The 16785-nt window shown below is 35.0% G+C and overlaps 1 protein-coding gene across 1 annotated transcript in view; it reads left to right on the forward strand.

Moving 5' to 3' along the window:
- LOC111059285 (filamin-C) overlaps window positions 1-16785 on the forward strand; it is a 102558-nt gene that overhangs the window by 50558 nt on the left and 35215 nt on the right. Inside the window, 9 exon segments of the mRNA XM_039440354.1 lie at window positions 600-631; window positions 633-822; window positions 4932-5099; window positions 7205-7432; window positions 9530-9667; window positions 10812-10985; window positions 13073-13297; window positions 14696-14808; window positions 16284-16482. Of these exon segments, the coding sequence (XP_039296288.1) occupies window positions 600-631; window positions 633-822; window positions 4932-5099; window positions 7205-7432; window positions 9530-9667; window positions 10812-10985; window positions 13073-13297; window positions 14696-14808; window positions 16284-16482 (1467 nt within the window).

The raw sequence follows: 16785 nt of genomic DNA on the forward strand, positions 1-16785 counted from the left end.
CTTCAACCCTCTCTCGCTTTCAATATCCTCCTCCATTTCTCTCTAAAACAGTCGTTCATTCCCAATTAACGCCTTATGTGTTGGGCATCTTACCTCTCCCTTTTTCTTAATTTTCTTCTTTCCTCAACCATCCCTTTCTCCCATCCCATTTCTCTTTTCAACTAGTTTTTTTCCTCTATTAACGCCATTTGTTAGGTATCTCACCTTCCTCTCTTCAACCCTCTCTCTCTTTCCATATCCTCCTCCATTTCTCTCTAAAACAATCGTTCATCCCCTATTAACGCTTTCTTCTCCTCCTCTAGCGTCATTCCTTCTTCCTTCTCATTTCTATTTTTAACATGTGTTTACCCTCCATTCCTAAACTCTCTCACTCCCTCCTCCATCAGCGTCATCCATTCTTCCTTCTCATTTCTATTTTTAACATGTTTTTACCCTCCATTAACGCCATCCTAAACTCTCTCACTCCCCACTCGCTCTCTCACTCTCTCTCTCTCTCTCACTCACTCTCTCTCACTCTCTCACTCTCTCTCACTCTCACTCTCTCTCTCTTTCTTCTCCCCAATAACACAAATGTTGACCCAAACGCCATGATGTGTTAGGGCCGAACGGTCAGCCAGTGCCCGCTCAGGTGAAAAGAGAGCGGCCAACAGACGTTCAAGGTGGAGTTCTGTCCACGACTTGTCGGCGAACATAAGATAGCGGTCAACTACCAGCACGTGGCAGTGGCTGGGTCACCCTTCGCCTGCAAGGTCTACGATGTCAACGCTATCAAGGTCAAAGCCACACCTCGTGGAACCGTCGGGCAGGCTGTCACTTTCCTAGGTTGGTATCACTGTATTTTCAAAATAGTATATTTCGCACCTAGAGCAGAAAATGAGATTTTTCCAGCTCGAAATCGGTTTTCAAGTCCGAGGCCGTAGGCCGAGGACTAGAAAAGATTGAGAGCTGAAAAAACATTTTTGCCCGTGGTGCGAACGATATTTTTCGCCACACTACAGGTATTGCTGACAAAATAAATAAAGAATACTCGTTGAGCTATCGTACCTATCTCTTGATTTTAGTGGTAGAAGATTTGCAGTCAGGATTTCAGATTCTTTTAAAATTTCACTTAGAATACCACAGTCATCTTCAAGCATTTTTGAAAATTCGGAATGCACTAATCAACAATAAATAATTGAATAAATTATTTTGAATAAGCGAATTATTTTAAGCGAATTAGTTTGATTCGAAACTGGAACTGAAATCATGGCGACTTCAGCTGATGATGAAAGTGGACACTCGCCCGATCTAGCGGATGACTTATTAACTACTTCCATGAGCGGCTGGAAAGAGACAACTTTCTGGCCTAGACCGGAAAAGAAACCCTTTTCTGACGTCGTCTGCAAACAAGGTCTTTCAGATCTACGTAGGGACTGGAAAACAGCTGCTTTCTGTGCAGTGTGGCGAAAATTATTTTACCATTCCCGATTATATAGGTTGTCTCACGATATGTGTAATAACCGAAGACCTTGGATTCTACATGAAATTTGCAACAAGTAATGTCTAATGAAAGTTTTTTATAAGGACCTTAGTTTACGAGATATGTCGATTTTTCGATATCAATCAATTCAAATTCACAGATTTCTAGAATAATACAAAAACAGGCTTCTTGGTGGAGTGTGCTTGAAAGAAAGAAAGAGGTATGTCAATTGAAAGAAAACTAACAGTCGAAATCTCATTTTAAGCTTTCGGTTGGAAAAGGGATTTTCCAATAAGACTCATATAATTTGATTGAGTGTTTCAGTTTTTTCTTGATGGAGTAATTTTGTCGAGTCACAATAATTAAAAATATGATTAGAAGTTCATTAGTTACTATAGTGAGGTCCACGTTATAATGGCAGTGGAGAAAGATAGCAGAACGTTGCTAATTCTCTGTTTCGGCAATGCCTTCTATAGACGGTAGCTACCTGATACAGGTTTATTGATGTGAATATCGGGGCACCGAGCTTCGCTTGTTACTTTAATTCATTGATAAACAGAACACAATTCTCTAAAATGATTGTGTTTATATTTCACAGCTGGCTATATGTCATCTTATGAATTTCGGGGATGTGATATTTTGATTTTTCACATACTCACTCGCTCACTCACTTTTTTACTATCCACAGCTGTTTCAGCCAAGGATAAATTATCTTTTTAATGTCGTTCAGCGAGATTTCCCAAGGATGAGACCTAGTGCAATCGAATCTTTATATTATAAACCTACTATGTTCCAAATTTCGTGAAAATCGTTACAGCAGTTTTCGAGATCCATTAAACATAAATAACCAGTATAAAAATAACCAGAAATAAAAAAAACAGATATAAAAACCAGTATAAAAATACCCAGAAACAAAAAAAACAGATATAAAAATAACCAGATATATAAATACAGAAATTGCTTGCTTAATATAATAGGATATCAATGTTTCATTCTCCTTTAAAATGATCAATTAAATTTTATTACAAAGAAAATATATTTTTCAATAATTTCATAATGAATTTTCATAATCAAGATGGAATATATTGTTGATTGATTATTAATTCTAAATTGTTAAAAGACGATCTGGCAGCAGAGCAAAGCGAGAAAGAGATAGCGCTATCCGCTTTGTTGAATGATAGACAAGGAAAGCAAAACCATTTTTCTGATCAAACACTGTCATTATAATGTGGACCTCACTACAGACTTTAGTTTACGATCAATAAGATCAACATCAATGTTGATTTTTCCATATTTTTTTCAGAAACGTCAATAACTGGAAAACTAGCGATCAAAAATAATTCTAAGAAAATAGTTGTAAAGAGGAAGAAAATTGTATTTGGACTCATATAATTTGATACTTTGTTTGACGATTTGAACTTTTCATGAGCGTTAAAATTGTTTCTAATTTGGCTGAGAACTCGATGAATATTTTCAAACTTCGAGAGCTTTTAAAAAGTTTTAGAAAGCTTGTTGATGACAAATAGGCCTGGTAGATTGACTGATAGATGACAGAATGCATCGGAAATTGTTGGTGATGTCTTGGTGGAATTCAATGCTGTCCTATAATAATAATAATAAATATTTTATAATAAATTTGTATTGAAAATTTAGGTTATTTGTACGTGAATCTATGGTGAGATCTATATTGAGAGTGGTCAGGCCTATAGTGAGGTCCACGTTATAATGGCAGTGTTTGATCTTGCTGTCCTTGTCTATCATTCAACAAAGCAGATAGCGCTATCTCTTTCTCGCTTTGCTCTGTTGCTAAATCGTCATTTAACAATGAAGAATAAAATATCAATTAACAAGATATTTCATCTTAATTATGAAAATTAATCCTGGAATTATTTGAAAATATAATTTCTTGCTTAATAAAATATAATTGATTATTTTAAACGAGAATGAACAGTTAATATTACATCAATAAACCTGTATCAGCTACCGTCTATAGAAGGCAGAGAATCGACAACGTTGTTCTGCTATCTTTCTCTACTGCCATTATAACGTGGACCTCACTGTAGAATGTATAGATAGTGAAATTTAAATGAAAAATGTGATTTTATAGAGCAGGAAGCAAGATATGCAACTTTCTCGCTTTGCTCTGTTGCCAAATCGTCATTTAACAATGAAGAATAAAACATTAATTAACAAAATATTTCATCTTAATTATGAAAATTCATCCAAAAATTATTTGAAAATATAATTTCTTGCTTAATAAAATAAAATGATTATTTTAAACCAGAATGAACAGTTAATATTAACTGTCAGTTAATGAACAGTTAATGAACAGTTAACAGTCAATAAACCTGTATCAGCTACCGTCTATAGAAGGCATTGAGAAGACAGAGGATCGGCAACGTTGTTCTGCTATCTTTCTCCACTGCCATTATAACGTGGACCTCACTGTAGGCCTATCTACTGTCACCTACTGATAGAATTTGGAGCTCCAAGTTGTGAGCCCTCAAGACTGGAGAACTCCACCTATTTTTTACCCATTCTCCTTTATAAACCTTCTCCATTCTCCTTACTTGACGAAACCTTCCAATTTTCACACATGGAAATAAATTGGAAGTTCCATTTGTTCAAATGCTAATTAATGGATAACTATTATTAAACGAAGATCCCAATTAAATGATGTAAATTACCCCGAAGACTTCTTCTACTGCAAATATTTACAGCATTGAATTAGGATTTTCGTTGAATAATACTAATTCCTTTCTCTAATTCCTACCTTTTTCTACCATCGCATTGTTGCCTAATCATTTGTTGACTATGTTGACGGGGTGTCACAAAACTATGTTATTATATATATCAACATCTTCACAGAGGAAAGTTAGACAGTACGGTAACAATAAGTCGGTTCCACAAAACCTTCATTAATTTATTATTGAATGAAAGTCCAAATTAAATGCTGTAAATAACCCCAAAGACTTCTGCTACTGCAAATGTTTACAACATTTGATTGGGATTTTCGTTAAATAATAGACTATTCATCCCTTCCAATTTTGTAAGTTTATTCCTTATTTCCCATTTCAATTTCGTAAATTCATCCATCAATTTTGGTAGAGAGTTAGTGGGGAGGATATTTTTAATATTCTTTCCAACGAATGGACATTGATGTGACCAAAGCTCCGCCAATTTATGTAGATGCATAACAATATAATTATCTATTGTTATTATATTACAAATTACTTTTTCATATCATATACAGTTCAATAATTATTTTCTTAGTCTATATTATGTAAATTCATCTTCAATTTTGCTGTATTGTGAGCTATTGTTTATAAGTGTATAAGCCAGTATATATTGTAATCTACATAAATAAAGTACTCAATCAATCAATTAATCATTTCTCATTTCAATTTTGTAAGCTTATTGTTTACTATTGTTAACATATTAAATTTAATTGATTGAACTTCTCACTTTCTAGTTGAGACCAGCCAAGCAGGTCCCGGCAACCTGGAGGTGACAGTGAATGGAGGTCGTGTACCCACTTCGGCACAGGCTCAAGGTCAACACACGTATGCCATCTCATTCATGCCACGACAAGCCTTGCCACATACCGTCGACCTGCGATTCAATGGACAGGATGTGCCAGGTATAGCATACAGTAGAGATAGTATATAGTAGAGTAGTCAAAGTAAGTAGACAGTCTACTAACGTTAGAGAGTAGTATAATAGAGAAAATGAAGCATAAGAAGATATGCCGTGGTATAGGGCGTTTATGTTGCAAATTTCACTGTTAACAGAGTCTTAGTAGTTGTTCTACTTTCCTTGCCCTATTACTATAGGTAAGGAAAGTATTGCTTTCCGAAAAATATTAAGGTACCCCAATTTCTAAATTTCTATACGTTTCAAGGTCCCCTGAGTCCAAAAAACTGGTTTTTGGGTATTGGTCTGTATGTGTATGAGTGTATGTGCGTCTGTGTACACGATATCTCATCTCCCAATTAACGGAATGACTTGAAATTTGGAACTAAAGGTCCTTTCACTATAAGGATCCGACACGAACAATTTCGATCAAATGCAATTCAAGATGGCGGCTAAAATGGCAAAAATGTTGTCAAAAACAGGGTTTTTCGTGATTTTCTCGGAAACGGCTCCAACGATTTTAATCAAATTCATACCTAAAATAGTCATCGATAAGCTCTATCAACTGCCACAAGTCCCATATCTGTAAGAATTTCAGGAGCTCCGCCCCAGCAATGCAGATAGATTCCCAATTATCAGGCTTCAGATAAAATTGAAACAAAAAAAAAAAAATCAAGTGGAGTAGATTGAGCATGAAAATCTCTACAATTAATGTTCAGTAACATTTTCACCTAAAATTGAAAATAAGCTTTAAATTCGAAAAAATGTGATTATTCAATTGCAAATTATTGTTGATTCTATTGAATCATTCACTATGAAGAGATAGCAGACCTCATGTGTGTCTCCAGCGTTATTGCCCTGTCACCAGCTGGCTCAAATCTTTGAATAGTAGACTTGTGATGCGCGGGAACACTAGCGTCAGGTGATCAATTTTCATAACGGCAAGGAAAGTTGTGTGAGTGTGCCACACCAGATTTTTTGGTGGAGCGATGTGACGCTGATAGTCTCTCATACTGTGCCGTTCTTACACTCCCAACAAAACAGTTTTATGATAGGCTAGACAGTATTCGACAGTAATCGGCTTGAGCTAGCAAAAAAATCGTAAAAAATTATAAAAATAAATAGGGAGTGAATAATATATTGGTAACGCAGCGCTTGTGGACTACTCATTATGCCTCATGCCACACTGTATGTTGACGATATTTGTTGAATGGCAATAGAATTATATTTATTTATATTATACCAACTTTACCAAATCTATAATGTCCAAGAATCTTTTGACATAGCATGGTTATATCATGAACAATATCGGGGCACCGAGCTTCGCTCGTTATTTTTATTTATTGATAAACAGAACACAATTCTCTAAAATGATCGTGTTTATATTTTACAGCGGCTATATGTCATATTATGAATTTCGGGGATGCGATATTTTGATTTTTCACATACTCACTCGCTCACTCACTTTTTTACTATCTACAGCTGTTTCAGCCAAGGATGAATTATCCTTTTGATGTCGTTTAGCGAGTTTTCCCAAGGATGAGACCTAGTGCAATCGAATTTTTATATCATAAACCCACTATGTTCCAAATTACGTGAAAACCGTTACAGCCGTTTTCGAAATCAGTTGAACATAAATGACCAGATATAAAAATATATACAAATATACGCGGATGATAATGAAAAAAAACATCCCAAACAGCTGTAGTTTTCTGTAAAGTGGATTGGGGATGCGAGTATTGAAGAGCGTAAATTGTATTTTAAAGAGTGAAAGTGACATAACCAAAATTTTGATTTGGACAGTATAGTATAAATTGGAAATGGGACAGTTTTGGGCATGAGCATGTTGTGCCTTTCCTCATGTTAAGTATTTGTACACAATGTGATAAATAAATAAATTATTCCCACATGAGGTTTTTACTTGTTTGTTGATAATGGAAATGCGAGGGTAATTTAATGTGATGATCAAACATCCATTCCTATCGGCGGGATTCGAACCCACGATGAGCAGACTGAAAGTTACAACCCCTTTGTCGTCTGGTCTCTCTTCGACAAGGAACTCTTTTGAAATTTTGAGAAAAATTAATTTGTTTACATGTTTTTGTTTTACAGGTTCACCGTTCACCTGCACAGTTAGTGACGCAGCGCGTGTTGTGCTATCCGGCTGCGAAGACAAGGTATCCGTTGACAAGATGGCGGTGTTTGTGGTTGAGTGTGAAGCATCCTTGGGCACGCCACACGTACAGGTGCTCTCTCCCACTCGCACTGCCCTGCCTGTCTCTGTCAAACCACTAGACACCCCGGGACGGTTCAGTTCACAGTTCACTCCAACTGATGTCGGTCAGTAACAGTTACAGTAACAGTTACAGTGACAGTGACAGTAACAGTAACATAAACAGTATCAGTAACAGTAACATAAACAGTAACAGTAACTCATGAAAATACATAATTAAAGGGTAGATAAATATAAAGAGTGCCTCAAGAGATTTTTGTAGAAGATTAGGTTCTGTTCTTTTTCCTTTGTTATCTACATTGTGAACAAAGATTAATTATTAATTTCTCGATGAAGCCAGTTCAAAAGTTCTACAGCCATTAGAATCCACATTGTACTGGATTCATTCACTTTTGAAGGCATAATTTTGCAATCCTTCATATATGTTGGCTTGTTTTCATGTGTTTCATGCTCTAGAGCAGTGGTCGCCAAACTTATGAGCCTGTGAGCTAGAACAGCATTTATAAATCTTCTAATGAGCTACCAAGCAATATTAGAATAAAGACAGTATCTTTTATTACATTTCTAGTGTTGAAATCTGTTTATCTCATAGCAAAAAGTATAACAAAAGTTGAAATGTACATTTCAATGAGAGCAGTGGAACTCTTTTTGGTCATCAAGTATTTTCTTTATGTTTGGAGTAAACGTTGTAGCGGCCATTCTGATGCAGTTGTCCAAAAAATGTTCCTATATCGATTTTTTATGAATTTCATACTTGAAAAAGATGATTCACACAAGTAGGTAGAGCTGAGCATAGCTTTCAACCTCAATGCAACTTGAATAATAATTGGATATTTTTCTTTGGGGACTTGAGGCCAAATATTCCCAGTTGTGGAAAGTGATCTGAGAATTCCATTTCAACTGAAGCCTGATCTCCACCAAAATGTTTTAAAATCTTGAAATCGTTGATCAAACTCTTGTCTCAAGTCTGAATTGTAACGTATTCTTGGTTATTGCTTAGGTGCTGTGGAGGATTTTTCTCGTCATTCATTTTCTTCAGGCTGGAAAAGTGTCTATATTCAAACTGAACGACCTTATTTTCCCACATCTCAAGCTCCTTGGAAAACGATTTTACAGTTCAAATCATTCCATTGATGTCCTTATCTTTCCCTTGAAGCTGCAAATTTAAATCATTCAACTTCTCAGTTATATCTGTGAGAAATACAAAATTTTGTAGCCATGTTTCTCAATGCATGGTTGACAACCCAAGCATATTTGTGAGCTACCAAAAACTACCCCACGAGCTACCGGTAGCTCGCGATCAACTGTTTGGCGACCACTGCTCTAGAGTCTAGAATTCTCGTTTAGTCTAATCCTGGCCTAACTCGAATCGATACAGTTCAATAGAACTGTTTATGAGCGAGTTCTCCAGCTCGAGGGGCTCCTTACTTGTAACATAATTGTCACGATTAATTCGGGGATACCTGGATCTTAATCACGACTATTGACATAGAGGAACAATAGCGTATGTAGATATCCCATGGTATAGGAAGTTTATGTCGCAACTTTTACTGTTATCTCAAGCCGATTACTGTCGATTTTTACTGTTTTGACCGGGTAAGAATGTATTAACGGCACAATATGAGAGACTACCAGCGTCATAAAGCTTCACAGGAAAGAACTACGTGGACTAGGCTTGAGATAACAGTAAAAGTTGTGACATAAACGCCCTATACCATGGGATATCTACTTATGCTGTTGTTTCCCCATGCTATTGATTACTGGCTACTGAATTATGAATGAAATAGATATTTATTCATCTATTTTTGAATATAGCAAACAATACAATAGTCGGAAAAGAATAAACAGGCTATCGTCCAAAACTTCTTCAATTTCCTAATTTTCTCTCAAATAAAAGATGAATATTAAAAAGAAATATACCCAAAACTTGAAACACTTATTGACATGGGCTGCTTTTAAATTAATGAAACAGAATAAATCTTATAGCACCCTTTATTCTTTAAAAAAAACTTTGAAATAGTTAAACAACTAGTTTCGGTTTACACCATCTTCAGGTTCTAAATAAATAATAGGTTTTATTTTAGAACCTGGAGATGGTGTAAACCGAGACTAGTTGTTCAACTATTTTAAAGTTTTTTAAATAATAAATGGTGCTATAAGATTTATTTTGTTTTACCAAAACTTGAAATATGTTTGATTTCCAGGTGACCACAGCGTAGAGGTGAAACTGGGTGGAGCCCATGTTGAGGGGAGTCCCTTCCTGGTGAAGGCCTACGACGCTACCAAGGTCAAGGTCACCGATATCAACTCTGGCACAGTTGGCAAACCTGTCTACTTTGGAAGTAAGCTATCACATCAATTTCTATCAATTGTTCTCAAGAAACCGAAAATTAAATTAATAGATGAAAATTTAATAGACTAATGGACGAATCAGGTAATTTTTATGATTTTCTCTTCCTTCATCATCATCCATCATGGACTAGGCTTGTAAAGCCTGTTCCGGTGTCCACCGCTTCCTCGGTCTTCCGACTTCTCTTTTGCCATCCAACTGCAACCTCCAAGCTTCTAGTGGAAGACGAGTTGGTGGCATACGACGCAGGTGATTTTTCCACTTCATTCTGTATTTTTTAATGATTGCTGTTAGTGGTTGCACATTGCACTCACTTCGAATTGTTTCATTACTTATGTGGTCTCGTCTCGAGTATCCTTGAATGCTGCGCAGAAACCTCATCTCTGATGCCTGAATTAGTGAGTCATCATTCTTGGTCTTTGTTCATACCTCACTACCGTATGTCATTAAAGGGATTGTCCTATAGAACTTAATCTCAGTCTCTTTTCTGGCCTTACCCTTTAATGTTCGGTGAATGACTCCACAAATTGAGTTAAACTTTCCTATTTTCTGAGGTATATCATATTCTCTGTCATAGGATACATCACAGCCGAGATATTTAAAGTTGCTCACCTGTTCCATTATTATATTGATTAGAACTATTTTGGAATGCAAGGGCCACTTGCCCCGAAATGCCTTTACTTTCGATTTCTGAGCTGAGATAATCATATTGAAATCTGTACTTACAGCTTGAAGCTCATGAATTGATATTTCTTTGAATTGACAAAGAAATTTCTTTTCATTTCAATAGAGAAATGGACGAATCAAATAATTTTTATGATTTCATTTTCCATTCAATAGACAAATGGACGAATCAGATAACTTTTATGATTTTCTTTTCCATTCAATAGACAAATGGACGAATCAGATGATTTAGATGATTTTCTTCTCCATTCAATAGACAAATGGACGAATCAGATAATTTAGATGATTTTCTTTTCCTTCCAATAGACAAATGGACGCATCAGATAGTTTTCATGATTTTCTTTTCCTTCCAATAGACAAATGGACGAATCAGATAATTTTCATGATTTCCTTTCTCTTCCAATAGAGAAATGGACGAATAAAATAATTTAAATGTTTTATCTCTTTTTCAGTAAATGCATCACAAGCAGGAGCCGGTAACTTGGAGATAATAGTTTCAGTGAACGGATGTAATGTTCCCAATTATGTGCAATCTGAAGGAAATGCCAAGTTCAGGGTTAACTTTAAACCCAGGGAAGCTGCTCCTCATAACCTTAGCGTCAGGTTCAATGGAGAGCCCATACCAGGTAATAAATCAATTATTTTATTCATTCATTTTCTATTTATTAATTAAATAATGAAATAAATAAATCCTCAGCTGCTCGTTATGAAATCATGATGATTAAATCATAGGGAAACGATAACGGAAGCAGATTTCTGTCTATAACCACATAGAGAAAAGATAGCCTGAGAAAATATCCCATGGTTTGTAGAATTCATTCAAAGTTTGGGAGATTTGTATTAAATCATGGTGTTGTGTATCAAGTATAAATGATACTGTATCATATTGTGTTGATAGTGTATCATGTGTGGTGATACTGTATCATTTATGGTGATAATATAGAGGAAAGATAGTACAAGAAGATATCCCATTGTTTGTAGAATTCATTCAAAGTTTGGGAGATTTGTATTAAATCATGGTGTTGTGTATCAAGTATAAATGATACTGTATCATATTGTGTTGATAGTGTATCATGTGTGGTGATACTGTATCATTTATGGTGATAATATAGAGGAAAGATAGTACAAGAAGATATCCCATTGTTTGTAGAATTCATTCCAAGTTTTGGAGATTTGTATCAAATTATGGTGTTTCGTATCAAATTGACATAATACTGTATCAGATTGTGTTGATACTGTATCATGCGTGGTAATACTCTATCATTTATGGTGGTATCAAAGAGGAAAGATAGTACAAGAAGATATCCCACAGTTTGTAGAATTCATTCAAAGTTTGAAAGTTTTGTATCAAGTTATTGTGTTTTGTATCAAGTTGAGATGATACCGTATCATATTGTGTTGATACTGTACCATATTGTGTTGATTCTGTGTCATATTGTGCTGATACTTTATTATTTATGTTGATATCAAAGAGGAAAGATAGTACAAGAGGATATCCCATGGTTTGTAGAGTTCATTTAAAGTTTAGAAGTTTTATATCAAATGATGGTGTTTTGTATCAAGTTGACATGATACTGTATCATATTGTGTTGATACTGTACTATGTGTAGTGATACTTTATCATTCATGGTGATATTAAGGGGGAAGATAGCATAAGAAGATATCCCATTGTCTTTGTAGAATTCATTCGATGTTTGGTAGTTTTCTATCACTGTGTCATATTGTGCTGATACTTTATTATTTATGTTGATATCAAAGAGGAAAGATAGTACAAGAGGATATCCCATGGTTTGTAGAGTTCATTTAAAGTTTAGAAGTTTTATATCAAATGATGGTGTTGCGTATCAAGTTGATATGATACTGTATCATATTGTGTTCATACTGCATCATTGTGTTGATACTTTATCATTTATGGTGATATCAAAGAGGTTTGTAGAATTCATTCAAAGTTTGGGAGAATTGTATCGAATTATGGTGTTGTGTATCAAGTTAAGGTGATACTCTATCATATTGTGTTTATATTGTATCATGTATGGTGATACTGTATCATTTATGGTGAAACCATAGATAAAAGAAAGATAGCATAAGAAGATATCTCATGGTATATGTTCATGCTTGGAATTCCACTGTTAACTGAAGCCGATAGGCCTAGTAGATATTTTTGGTGAAGCTATGTGACGCTGGTAGTCTCTCGTACTGTGCCCTTCTTACACTCTTACACTCCCAACAAAACTTAAATAATAGACAGTAGCAGAGAAAACTTCTACAGTATAATATGGTGTATATAATTCTAACCTCATTCTTTTTTGAAACTTTTATTTGTAAAAATTTGGGAGAAGACAGTTTTGTGCTATGCCTGTTGTCTTCTCCCAATCATATTATATATTATAATCATGATTTGTGATTGTCAATGAAATGAATAAATAAATCAATAAATATTCTATATTCTGTCCATATTCTGCTGTATTCAGACAGTAGTCGACAGTAATTGGCTTCAAATTTGGAACATGATCGAACGATCTATACCATTTAATATCTTCTTATGGTATCATTCTTCTATTGTATCACCACACATGATACAGTATCACCTCAATAATGATACAGTATCATGCAACTTGTAACACAACACCATGATTTGATACAAAACTATATCTTTCAACAATTTTTTCCCCCTATTCCTCTCAAATTTGTAACATTTTTCGTCATTTTCCAGGTTCGCCGTTCACCTGCCGAGTTCTGGAACCTGGCCAGGTAGCCATCAGTGGCTCAGGCATAAAGATGACCGCTGCCGGCAGACCTGCATACGTGTACGTGGATTGCGCCGGGGCTACTATAGACGTGACAGCTACGTCACCAACACAGCGGAGACTGCCTGTCAAGGTCACCCATCCAGACGCAGGCAACAGGGTGGTGGCTGAGTTCACGCCTCACGAAGTCGGTGAGTTAGAGAGAAGGTGACAGAGAACATCTCACGAAATTCGAAGATAACATTTCATATTGAAATCGATTGTGAATTTCCTCTATAGAGCTTGACTTTCCATTTAAAATTCGAATTTCATAGAAAATTCAAGGAAGTACGAGAATTTTTTGAACTCAACTAGAATTAGCTATGTAAAAACTGATATAGGCTTTTATTCAATCAACTTCTCAAGGTACTTCGTCTGAAGTGGAATGTACATATTGATAATATGTGTAAAAAAATGAAATAAATTCTATAAGTTCATAATAAATAATGAAATAAGTTCATAAATTCTACAGATTGAGCAGTGTTGGAGATTTAAAGTTATTGATGATGGTCTATTCAGATTAAGCCCAACCCATATTTCAGTATGGTATAAGGATTTTGGGGGGTGCCTTAGACACTCATTTCAATAAAATAGGTATGATTCAGAGGCACATACTAAAAGCTGCTCTCCAAAGGCCGAGACGATATCCCAGTCACTTACTTTATGAAGAATTCGCGGTTCTGACAGTGAGACAACTCTATATAAAAAATTTAATACTTTATATCAATAGATCCAAAAATACTTTCACTCCATACTTTCCAGCTTACAATTTCAGATCGCCATCAAATTACCGCGTGTTTCCAGGACAGACCTAACAGTATGCCGTAGACAGTTCCCCTATGTAGTAAATAAATTGATTAACCTGTTATCCGAAAATTTAATTTTAGATAGCATCACTAAATCGAGTACAAAAAAATAATTGATTGGATTAAATAAACAAATGCTTTTCACCTAATTCACAGCACATTTGATTTTTTTTCTCTAGAATTGCCATGAAACTTACATACAGTATATATATTTGTGTTTTCCCCACTATCACCTTGATTGAATTGTATAGAATTATAATTATTAAAGTTAAGCTTACCTTGTTGAATCAAAGTTTTTCTATTGGAAGTAATAGTATCGTCGTTTTCTGTTTTGGTACTCGTCATCGGCACTCAAACTGTGGTTTTGCTGGTTTCGCCCAATTAGTATATTATTATGTTAAAAATTATACTTCTTATTCTAAAATATTACTTTTTGTAATCTGTATTCATTTGTGAATATTTTTTGTAAGGCAATAAATTTGATTGATTTTGATTTGACATGATGTATCATCCGATAAACAATGTGCCGGTTAAATTTTAACCGTGATTTTAACGAGAAAGAATCAGAGAAGCTCTGATTGGTTCTCGTGAAATTAATCACGGTTGAAATTTAACCGGCTGTTGTGCAACCGGGCCAAAATCTCTCAATTCCTTTTTCGAATTCGTCAGTATTCCTTCTTCATTTTTCTCGCTGACTTGCTAAACTTATATTTTTCATTGTTTTCTTCCTTTTTCCTTTAACAGGTCGTACAATGGTAACAGTAGAAGCAGACGGTCAACCAGTCAAAGGCAGTCCTTTCACATGCAACGTATACAATGTTCAGAATATCAAGGTCACTGGACTAGGTCCTGCTAAGGTAAGAAATACTCTACAATCTCCATTCACATCACTGAAATATCACATGAAATCACAGTTATTATTTAGCGTATGGCAGATACACAAAAAATATTCATATTTATATTATAAACCACTTTATCAGTGGTTTTTTGACAATTTCTGAGTCTTTTTCATTCAATATAAATAATTACCACAATATCAACTTCTCAAGTACACAAAAAGCATTCATATTTATAGTTATTCATTCACCAAAAATATTTACAATACAATTTATATACAAAATTAAGCCACGGGATAAAATACAGCTAATGAGTCTCAAATGTCCAGATATTTACTGTATATTTCCAAATTCTTTGAGATGTTGTGTAGTTTCCGGTCAGGAGAACATAAGTTTGTCTGACCGCCATCATTTTGCTAGTCCATTTAGTGTTACCCAATGTGCACCATGGAGGCGAAGTAGCGTCACAGAAATACATTTTATTGAGCTCTATTCCTATATATATGAATCTTTTAGGCTATCAATTATACAGTAGAGAATAAACAGAATACATTATCAACAGAGATGATAATAATAATAATAATAATGAGGGTGATGCCCACATAAGCTCTTATATGCTTGTGCCTGGTTAATGAGTTATATTTGATATTTATTTAATACAACTTATATTGCCAGGTCTGAAAAGACCTATGGCAAACACTGGTGATAATAAACAAAATAATAAAACTTCTATGATAAAAAATTAATTTCAATAATAGTACATAATAACATATTTGTGAAAATGCGTGCTGAAGATGGAAATGATGGGTGATATTTATTTATTAGATAGAGCGAACAATACAATAGTCGGAAAAGAAAAAACAGGCTATTGCCCAAAACTTCTTCAATTTCCTGATTTTGTCACAAATCGTCCAAATATTATGTAGGTTATGTTCACTTCAATTTCAACACCAAATCTTCAATCTGAAACTATGAATCAGAATAAAACAAAGAATTTCAAATTTAGATAGATTGATAATGAAACTTCCGTTAAAACAAAAACCAAACTTCAAATATTCACAAAATATAGAATAAAATCACTTAAATTTTGAGCTCGAAAATATCACTTTCACCATAGCTACAACAGCTGTATTACCATATGAATGAATTAAATCTGTAGAATCCACAGGGAAGTGGAAAATATGGCAGGTACAAGTGGATGGATATCAAGGCTAGGTGAGGGGTAGGGATATTAAACAATATGGAGGATTATGGATATAAAGGATCCCGGATTTTCATTGGGGTTCTACCACTCTAGCCCCTTGGGTTGTAGGGACGCTAGGCCTGCTAGTGAGAGAGATGATGATGAGAGATGACGACCACTTTTTAGGTAGTCGGGACCGACGCTTTATCGTCTCCTCCGAAAGATGTTGTGGATAATCACCATATTTAGGTTAAGTAGAATATGATATATAAACTCTTTTAACATTTCTAAACCTTCTCAACCCTATTTCTAGGTGGGCAAACCAGTAACGTTCAGTGTAGACGCGACCGAGGCTGGTGAAGGAACCCTGGAGCTTGTGATTAGCACAGACCAGAGTACAGTGAAAGCAGAAGTTGTCGCCTGTTCCCGGGGTCTCTATGACGTCACGTTTGTGCCTCATCAGTTGACTCCTCATTTTGTGTCCATCTCGTTCAATGATGAGGATCTGCCTGGTGAGGAATATGTAGTTTTCACTCATACTTAGTAAAGTGAAATCATAACCCTATTTTGGACTTTTAAAATGTTACCTAGTATCTAAATTTGCGGGAGAAATAGTACAAGGAGTATCCTTAGTTTTTCTCTCCCAATCAGTGTTTCTTTGTAGAAAATATAAATAAATAAATAAAAATACTATTTATACTTATTTCACTCATAGTGAAGTCATTCATTCTTATACATATTATCATACACACTCATTTATACTAGTTTTCACTCATAGAAATTTATTTAGAGCCTATTTATTCACTTTCTATCGA

Source organism: Nilaparvata lugens, chromosome 13 (assembly GCF_014356525.2).
Source record: "Nilaparvata lugens isolate BPH chromosome 13, ASM1435652v1, whole genome shotgun sequence".
Lineage (NCBI taxonomy): Eukaryota > Metazoa > Arthropoda > Insecta > Hemiptera > Delphacidae > Nilaparvata > Nilaparvata lugens.